Here is a 10373-nt window from a genome sequence, read left to right on the forward strand (position 1 = left end):
GAATCTGGTCTCCAGCAGAAAAGAGGGTTATTATGAGCAGGAACGTTGTCTTTGATGAAAGTCCTCTGCTTAGAACCATTGTGAAGCCTACAACTACGTCAGAAACTGGGAGTCTTGACAAACAGGTGGAGTTTCAAGTCATTCAGAACGAGAGCGATTTAAAGGAACCTGAAGAGGAGGATCAAGAGCCACAGACTGAAACTGATATTCCAGAATCTATGCCATCAGATATCCATCAGAGTATAGCTCAAGATCGGCCAAGGAGGGTTGGAGTTCGGCCACCTACGAGGTATGGTTTTGAGGACATGGTGGGTTATGCACTGCAGGTTGCTGAAGAGGTAGATACATCTGAGCCGTCTACTTACAAAGAAGCCATTTTAAGTTCTGATTCTGAAAAATGGTTTGCCGCTATGGGAGATGAGATGGAGTCCCTACACAAGAATCAGACATGGGATCTGGTCATACAGCCTTCGGGGAGAAAGATTATTACTTGCAAATGGGTTTTCAAGAAGAAGGAAGGGATATCACCAGCAGAAGGAGTCAAGTATAAAGCCAGGGTTGTTGCCAGAGGTTTCAACCAAAGAGAGGGAGTGGACTATAATGAGATCTTCTCACCAGTGGTCAGACATACTTCCATCCGAGTGTTACTAGCGATAGTTGCACATCAGAATCTGGAGCTTGAACAACTTGATGTGAAGACAGCGTTTCTACATGGAGAGTTGGAGGAAGAGATATACATGACTCAGCCGGATGGTTTCCAAGTTCCAGGGAAGGAAAATCACGTCTGCAAGTTGAAGAAGTCCTTATATGGACTTAAGCAGTCTCCAAGGCAGTGGTATAAAAGGTTTGACAGCTATATGGTGAAGTTGGGCTATACTCGGAGCTCATATGATTGTTGTGTCTACTACAATAGGCTCAATGATGATTCATTCATCTATCTGGTGCTTTATGTAGATGATATGTTGATAGCTGCAAAGAAGAAGTATGACATTCAGAAGCTGAAGGGTTTACTTAGTGCTGAGTTTGAGATGAAGGATCTGGGAGCCGCTCGGAAGATTTTAGGGATGGAGATCATTAGAGACAGAGAGAGAAGGAAACTTTTCTTGTCACAGAGAAGCTACATTCAGAAGGTCTTGGCGAGGTTTGGCATGTCTTCATCTAAGCCCATTGATACCCCCAGTGCTGCCAATATCCATCTCACTGCCATGTTCGCTCCACAGTCAGAAGAAGAGAAGGAGTATATGTCACGAGTCCCTTATGCCAGTGCCGTAGGAAGTTTGATGTATGCTATGGTCTGTACAAGGCCAGATTTAGCACATGCAGTCAGTGTAGTGAGCAGATTCATGGGACAACCAGGGAGAGAACATTGGCAGGCTGTGAAGAGAATTTTCCGGTACCTTAGAGGTACATCTGACGTTGGTCTCATTTATGGAGGTGATACTCAGTGCTTGGTTACTGGCTATTCTGATTCAGACTATGCTGGAGATGTTGACACAAGAAGATCGATGACTGGCTATGTGTTTACCCTTGGAGGATCTGTCGTCAGTTGGAAGGCAACTTTGCAACCTACAGTGACTTTGTCTACTACGGAAGCGGAGTACATGGCCTTGACAGAGGCTGCAAAAGAAGGGATTTGGTTGAAAGGGCTGGTTAGTGATCTTGGTCTGCATCATGATCAGGCTACGGTGTATTGTGACAGTTTGAGCGCAATTTGTCTAGCCAAGGATCAAGTCCATCATGAGAGAACCAAGCATATTGACGTAAGGTATCATTTTCTAAGAAGTGAGAAGAGAATCAAGGTGAAGAAAGTAGGAACTGCTGATAATCCTGCTGATATGTTCACAAAGCCGGTTCCACAGAGCAAGTTTCAACACTGTTTGGACTTGCTCAACATCAGAAGCTGTTAATTGCCCTGCGGGGCAACTCTGAGGAAGAGGGGGAGGCTTGGCACTATCATAGTGCGTCTGAAGAATCTGTTCGGAGAATTCAAGTCAAGGTGGAGATTTGTTGAATGCCTTGAATCGGACCCGCTACAAACAGAAAGGACGGGGGTCTCGCTGCCCGGTCAGCGAGTCGGGGGGTCCAGGGGGGCGACGCGCCCCCTGGCCTGGGGGTCCGGGGGGGCGGAGACGCCCCCGGGCCGACGGTATACAATGTTGTTGTATTGGGCCCTTAATTTTCTGTTGATTCTGTATGTTGGGCCCAAGCCTGTTAGGGCGTAGCTTAGCACTATATATAGACGCTATGGGAAACCCTATTCTGTAATTCTGTTTTTGCCTCTCCATAATAAAACTGCTCCCTCTCTTCCCGTGGACGTAGCCAATTTGTTGGTGAACCACGTAAATCTGTTGTCTTATTTTTCGCGTTTATATTTTCTCGTATTATCTCAAATTCCGCACAACAAGCTTGATATGTTATCACTTGTGTGAACCTCCCATGTATTCCGAGTGAATTTGGTTGAGGTTGTTTCCCTTCGTATTTGTACTCTCATATTTATAGTGGATTGCTCATCTCCTTTGTGGACGTAGGTCGATTGATCGAACCACGTTAAATCTTTGTGTTTTTTGGTATATTTTCGTGGTCTTCTTACTCGTGATCTTTCGAGGTTTACATTTCTAACTTCCGCGTTACACCTGCTTATTTGCGGTCCTAACAATTATCTCTCTTAATTCTTTCTTCGGCTTAAACTCTCCGTAGACCTATGGATCTCTGCCCACCTCTCTCGCATCTTCTCGCTAGGATATCAACATTCCTTCTCTTCACATGTCCAAACTATTTCAATCTCATATTCCTCATCTTATCCACCTAGAAACTCACTTCAACCTTGTCAAGTATATCGTCATTCCTAATCTTATCTCTCCTAAAATGCCAACATATTCATCTAAAAAAATTTATATCTATTATCTATATCTTTTTAAACGTATAGAGTTCTTAGTTGGTGTCCAACCTCATAAAACATATACATTTTGATTCACTCTATAAAACTTATCTTCAAAGCACAATGACATATTTTATCACATAAAACATCAAATATAAACCTTCATTTCATTTATTCCGCTTTAATATAATAACTAATATCTTCACCAGTCTCCTCATTTTCAAACATCATTTTAAAACAATATCACATAAAATGAAACAAAGCAAACGAAAAGTAAATGATAAGAGGGACACTTATTATGGAAAAGGAATAAAAAAAAAAGACAAATTTTGACAGAGTGGAGAGAAGTAGGCGGCACATGGTTTACAAAGCATCATATACTATATGATAGACCCCATATAATTCAAGAATGGACCGCCGGTACCTAAGAAAAAATAATTACATTAAAGAAATATTTATATTTATAAATATAATATATATTACAATAATTTTTTTTTCATATATATAAACCTCTTCCCTCTCCAATATCAACCACAATCAATCTTTAATTTTCCTCTTTTTAAATTTTCCTAGAGTGCCAAGGAAGGGTCATTAATCTTGATTTTGAATTTTTGTGATAATGGCAATGTCTAGAATTGTTGTTAGATTAGCCATCTTTGTTGTGGCATTGGTCACTATTATTCCCTTTACACAAGCTCAAGAGTTTGCTCCTTCTCCTGCACCTACTAGTGATGGTATGTTCCACAATTCTCAATTTTTTCGATCGACGAAATTTCGTAGCTAAATAACATAATTTTCATTTAGTACACGCTTTTAAGAAAATTTAATTAGCTAGAAGTCTTTTAGCGACAGAATAGCTAAGGATTACCGACAAATTCCAAATACAAAGTTTTCATGTTAATTTTCATTTAGTATGCGCTTTTAAGAAAATTTAATGAGCTAGAAGTGTTTTAGCGACAGAATATCTAAGGATTACCGATAAATTCCAAATACAAAATTTTCATGTTAATTTTCATTTAGTATATGCTTTTAATAAAATTTAATGAGCTAGAAGTTTTTTAGTGACAGAATAGCTAAGGATTACCGACAAATTCCAAATACAAAATATGATAGGGTAAAAGTTCTAATTTAATATTGTTATCGTATAAAAGTTAAACTCTGAGTCGTGAGTTAAAAGTTGATAGTTGCATTATTTTGAAATTGTTTACAATTTGCAGGAACAACAATTGATCAAGGAATTGCATATGTGTTGATGCTGCTGGCTTTAGTTCTTACCTATCTTATTCACCCTATGGATGCTTCTGCCTACACCTTCTTCTAAATATCTCTCTAAAATATTATCTTAAATTAGGTCTAAATTTAATTATTTATTTTATCCTTTAGTTTACAAACATGGGTTGTATTAACAAATTCTTTAATGCATTATTGGTAATTGACGTGAAATTATATATTTATATATATTGTGTTTGTGTTGCTCCTTCTCCTATTTCCATCAAGTGGTATCTCAAATAATTTCAATAAAAAGTTGTGATTGGTATAGTTCTTTAACCAAGAGAGTTCACATCTTTGAATCAAGAAAGGAAGAGAATTTTCGTAATCGAGGTTTCAAGTTTTGAAATTCCTTGTTTACAATAGGTCAATCTGGGTTGAATTCGTCTCTGAGGGTTTGCCCAGTGTGATTTATCTCTTCTATGTGGTGTGTGAGCATGAAGAGGGATGAGTACATAGATTATACATGTCTCACTAGCCATATATGGTTGGATGGTGGTCTTCTTCTAGCTAAGATGCATGGTTCAATGATAAATGTTTAAAAGTGTTAAATTTCATTTGTGATAGATTCCGAATTTAAACTACCAAGAGGATAAGGATGTAGAGAGGTTATTCCAAAAAAACCCTAGACTCCAGAAACAAACTACAGAGCAGCTAACAAAACAATACGAAAGTAAATAGGACATGAAAAATGATAAGGGAACATAACGTAACATGACTCAACAACCATAACCAACTAATGTGATAACTGAAACACGGGAGATATAACGAGGAATAATTAATAGATATCCAAAAATAATGAAGACTGTGGGGAATTGATAAAGACAATTAGTGAACAGTTTTACATGAAATAGATTGGTGAAACAAATGTTACAAATCCTTCCCAGATTTCTTTAAATATTAGTATATCTATCTATCTATGTAAACAAATTCGAAGCATTGCCTTTCCTCTAGAGGCTTTGTTTAATTGCTATTCTACACTTATGTTGAGGGAAGGTAGAGGACAGAGAGACAGATTCATTCTTTTTACACAAATTCAAGCACTCATACGAAATGTTTTAACCCATAGCATACTTCTGGGTCCAACTCCGGGCTGTTGATTCGTATTTTGCCCTGTCTGTCTTGTACATATGAGCAATCTCAGGCACCAAAGGATCATCGGGGTTTGGATCCGTCAAGAGTGAGCAGATTGAAAGCAAAACCTGAAGTTAATACAAATACATTTCCCACCTTAAGAAACATAGACAATGTACACAAACATTGTGAAAGTTATAACATGGCAAAAATTCCATTTTGTAGAAAAGCATGATTCAATCAGACAGGAGTTGAAGGGTTTTATGTAGATAGTATTGAACTGTATCAATCATTATATTTGCTCCGATTATTTTCTAAAAAACAAACTAGGTTGTAAGGTAAGACGGAACCTTGGAAATAGTCAAGGCAGGGCTCCATTGCTCCTTCAATATGTCCAAGCATATACTGCCATTGCTATTAATATTTGGATGGAAAACTTTTGTCCTAAAAGCAACCTGCAAATATTTAACCACACATGTAAGAGATTCACATCTACTAGGACAATACAATTAACAAGCTAAAAATATAAACAATAATGCACTCCAAGAATCAGTACAAGATGGACTGAAGCCCAAATTGATCATCCTATTGTTCTTTCTTGTGAAAAAAATCATCCTATTGTTTATATATGACATGTTTATCTGGAGTTACCAAATATATTCTCAACAAAATTATAGTTAGCTTAACTCTATAATTGATAAGAATGAACAAGAGGACCTCTTTCAATGCCTTAATAGAACCAAAAATATCAAAGAAAAAAAACATGTAAAAAACATCACAGCTTCTATACAGTTGTGCCCTTTTTTGATATTTTAGACCTCAACAACCTGACAAATCAATTTTGAAATCTTAGCATCTCAATTAATATAAGAAACTTAAAATAATTAAACCAGTAAAGGTTCCGTCGGTGACACAGGATCAGTCAACCACAGGGACTAACTTCCCTATGGGCTCCAGTAGTAAATGGTCCAAAAGTATGCACGAATTACCAGCTCATTTTTATTAAAAGCTACATCGGAAAACATTCGACAATCCAAAATTATGCTCCAACATAACTAGATAAAAAAACTCTCTCCTCATAGCACAAAAATCGAGCAAGGGAGACATCAACTCACAAAAGAAATCTGCAACCATTTCATTACCTTAGGAGGTTTAAATGGATAATCAGGAGGAAAATGAATAGTGACTAAAAATACACCCCCAGCATAGGGACTATCTGGAGGGCCCATTATTGTAGCTTGCCAGTGAAACATGTCCTCTCCGACGGGGCCTGTAGATGGCAATAAAAGTTTAGGAAGTTAAAAAAAATGAGATGATGAGTGACGTAGTGTATGCCCTAAGAAAACAAATGCATGAGCACGTTCATTGCTAACATACTCTACCCTTAGACTTGAAAGAAACTACACCCTCCTATAATGGAAAATGTAGCATGCAACTATTTCTACCACACAAACAAGAAATCACAACCCCGCCAAAGACACATCTGCAGGACGTCTTGACAAGGACTATCTATTATCACAAGGCTCAGATTCAAATAGAAAGATCCCAAAAGGCATCGACTAGATGACATTAGGTACTAGCACTAGAAAACTTAGAGGAGTGAACAGAGTGCATACTGAAATAATATTCAATCATGAATCCACCAATCAGGCAATTACTGCCAAAATTAATCAGGTCTTCATATAAGTTATGTCAAGATAAACAAATTAGACAAAACCTTCACGTCTAAATCTTTTTGTGCCACAGGTTCTTGCTTTTGACATGTGTTCTAATACTATTAAAAGAGTAACCTAGAAGAAGCTTAGATGATCGACAACCCAAAACCACTAGAAAAGCTTTAGTATCACTATTAAAATCAGAGACAGAGAGTGCAGTCTGCGAAGATATCGTTGCTCTGCACAAAATAGAAAGCTAACATCCATATCATCATATTTTGAAAAGGTAAAGGATCCTGATACCACAAGGAGTCAAATAGAGACAAGGTCTTAGACCCTCGGAGTCATAGCTCTTTTGGACCTTGAATGCAACTGACTGAAGCAAGATGACTTATTGAACTAAGTTAACAAGTTACAAATACCCCTACCAGTATCCGCACAGTACAAACTGCCACACAGATACAATAATACACATCACATCCTCTAAATAAAAGATATAAATCGGACAACAATATAGATCACAAACATAAATAATCAACACAAATTAGTTGGGGCCTGATAAATTAGGCCTTGGGCTAACTCACACCCAAAAACTAGCTCAAAGATAGAATGATTGACCAAGCCTTCTAAGGAGGACAAGGTTCTCGTCCGATGGGATCACCACCATTCACTCCCCCTTCACGTCCACATCCAGACATTCTTTATCCCGTTGATGTGTCACATTCAACAACCGGGAACATATTGACAACCCCCACACTATCCAGAAGCGCGACCCAATAGGTCTAACTCTGATACCATGACAAATTAGTCCTTAAGCCTAACTCACACCCTAAAAGATAACTCAAACAGAGGAAGATTACTCAAGTCTTAGAAGAAGTCCGGGGTTCTCATCCCGGTCCGATATAGGACCATTATCATCAACTCCCCCATCATGCCCGATCCAAACATTCTTTATCCAGCCAGAGCAGTAACATTCAAGGACTGAGAGCACATTCACACAAACCGCACAATCCGAACCAACTCACAACAAACTCAATCGGTCTAACTCTGATACCATAACAAATTAGACCTTCGACCTAACTCACAACAAACTCAATCGGTCTAACTCTGATACCATAACAAATTAGGCCTTGGACCTAACTCACAACAAACCCAATCGGTCTAACTCTGATACCATAACAAATTAGGCCTTGGACCTAACTCACAACAAACTCAATCGGTCTAACTCTGATACCATAACAAATTAGGCCTTGGACCTAACTCACAACCCAAAAAGCTAGCTCAGAGCAAAGAGGATTATCCAAACCTTATTTAAAAAGCTCAGAGTTCTCTTCCTAATAGGATGTAGGATCATTCTCATCAACAAAGCCGGGTATATGAATCCTTTGCACCCCAGCCTATAATGTCCATTTCATACAAACAGAGACTATATAATAATCTTCTGTGAATAATTAGAGACTCTACAAATCCCTACATACACAATACTAATCTGTAATCCTAAAAAATAAACATGAATACATAAATTAAGCATTACCAGCGCTACAAGAAGTAGGAGGATCTTTCTGAAGGTCCTTAAGCTCCTTCAATATCCGCTTAGAAGCCATGGCAGAAAAATTGAAACAACACTAACAACTCAAAGAGATCTAAACAAACAAACCAAAAGAAGATGAAAATTTATGAAGGAATCTGTAAGAATGTATATAAATATAGAGAGAGATAAACGCGTGAATATTAGCAAAAGAAGAAAGATTCTTCAATGTTCAGTGCTTTCGGTCGACCTTTTTCTTTAACGCGGAAACGAAGGGATGATGAAAGAAACAAGTGGGACCCTACTTAAATGGCTATACTTATTTTACTCAAAATATATAATTTCATTTTAGATTAAATTAAAAATAAAAATCACTATTTCATTAAAGGAAAATTGATCGATTATGTTTGTCGGTGATGGTGGAAATAGTGATGATAATAGTTATTGTTAGTTGCTAGTAATGATGGTGGTGATAGTACTGACGATTGAGATGATCGGGTTTGACTTCATGATAATTTCTACAATTTTCAGTGATACATCAATATAACTATCTATCAACAAGATTTGTTCGTTTTACTTTAGGCAAAGATTTTGAATTTTACTTTTACTTCTGTTTCAAATGTCATTGCTACTAACGACGTTGTAATTTGCATGTATCTGAAGTATTTTAAATTTAGGACATTATAAAAAGATCGAATATAAAAAGATCACTCACAATAAATGGTATATTAATAAACTAAATGGACATTACCCGTGCTAGCACGAGCCCAACATTTTGTATTTTCATGTAATAAATGCTTTGCATAGTCAATTTTCCTTTCTTAAGTTTGTGGTTTACTGATTTTAACACAATTTGATTAACAGTAACATCATCTATTATATATATATATATATATATATATATATATATATATATATATATATAATATAATCATGTGAATGGCCGAGAATGAAGTTTAAGTAAACAATATAGACAACATCGGGAACAAGTATTTTGATATTATAGATCAAAAGTGAGAAAATATAGTAGAGACAAATATATATATACATACAATTATGTACCTAAAAAAATAAATCGAGAAGCAAAAAGATTAAAAAATATTAAAATCCTACTTATGTCATTGATGAACATAAGTAGAGAAACATATCGATAACAACGTCTGGATAACTCTCTTCATCACATCGATATTTGAGAGCATAGAAGCAGTACTTAGGAGCATCAGAGTTAGGATCACTTGCTAATTCTTGATTATTTTCCTTCGCTTGAACTCTCAACATAGGACTGTCTTTCTTCATATGACCACTATTTCCACAACCATAGCAAATATCCGTGCCAACAAGGCACTTGCCTCTTGCAACATTTGGCGCGATTAGATTTTTTCAACTTGAGAACCACCACCTTTTCCTCTTTGTGGCTTAGGGTTAGGCAATGTGAAAGGCGGTCTTGATGAACATCGCCTAAAGTGATAGTCTAAAAAGAAAAGAGTGAATTGCTCAGAAGGTGAATTAAAATGATACTCGATGATTCACCAAATGTGAAAGGCTGACTCAATCAAGTTCCTCAACGAAGGTTCAAACACCTGAAGCCTAGAGCATGAAAAAGCGAGCTAATGAGTAAGAGTCGATTCATCGAGCGAGCTCGGCAAGCCATTTGAGACCAAGTGTTGGGCCTTCTTACTCAACAAATCAGTAGCAGCCCAAAACCTTTTACAACAGCCGACCCAGCCCAATAATACCAAAACAAACCCAGACCCAGACCCAAAAGTCATATTTTACTACTTTTTATTCAATTTTGTCTCTTGTTTAACGTTGTAAAATGCTAAATTTGATAGAATAATTAGTTATTGCTTATACTTTTTTATGTCAAACATAGATCCTAATCCTTCTTCCTTTTTTTTGATACATATCACATCAATTATCCTTGCATTTCTTCGAGTTAAATTCTATCGAGTTAGCCTCCGATGTTCGA

General features: G+C 37.1%; 1 protein-coding gene across 1 annotated transcript; it reads right to left on the reverse strand.

The window, feature by feature from the left end:
- Positions 1–4943: 4943 nt before the first annotated feature.
- On the reverse strand, positions 4944–8780 carry LOC101260872 (ubiquitin-conjugating enzyme E2 28). Its single transcript, XM_004248024.5, has 4 exons — positions 8411–8780; positions 6364–6491; positions 5572–5676; positions 4944–5349 (listed from the first exon to the last, which is right to left on the reverse strand). The coding sequence occupies exons 1-4, from the start codon at positions 8478–8480 to the stop codon at positions 5206–5208; spliced, it is 447 nt and encodes a 148-aa protein (XP_004248072.1). The 5' UTR covers positions 8481–8780; the 3' UTR covers positions 4944–5205.
- Positions 8781–10373: the final 1593 nt, after the last annotated feature.

This window comes from Solanum lycopersicum, chromosome 10 (genome assembly GCF_036512215.1).
Source record: "Solanum lycopersicum chromosome 10, SLM_r2.1".
In the NCBI taxonomy this organism is placed as follows: domain Eukaryota; kingdom Viridiplantae; phylum Streptophyta; class Magnoliopsida; order Solanales; family Solanaceae; genus Solanum; species Solanum lycopersicum.

Bases quoted from the DNA above. Each gene is read 5' to 3' on its own strand.
- LOC101260872 (XM_004248024.5), bottom strand. From the start codon at position 8,480: ATGGCTTCTAAGCGGATATTGAAGGAGCTTAAGGACCTTCAGAAAGAT. The intron at 6,492-8,410 runs GTAATGCTTAAT...TGCCATCTACAG, and splicing joins TCCTACTTCTTGTAGCGCTG to GCCCCGTCGGAGAGGACATG. The intron at 5,677-6,363 runs GTAATGAAATGG...AAATATTTGCAG, and splicing joins ATCCATTTAAACCTCCTAAG to GTTGCTTTTAGGACAAAAGT.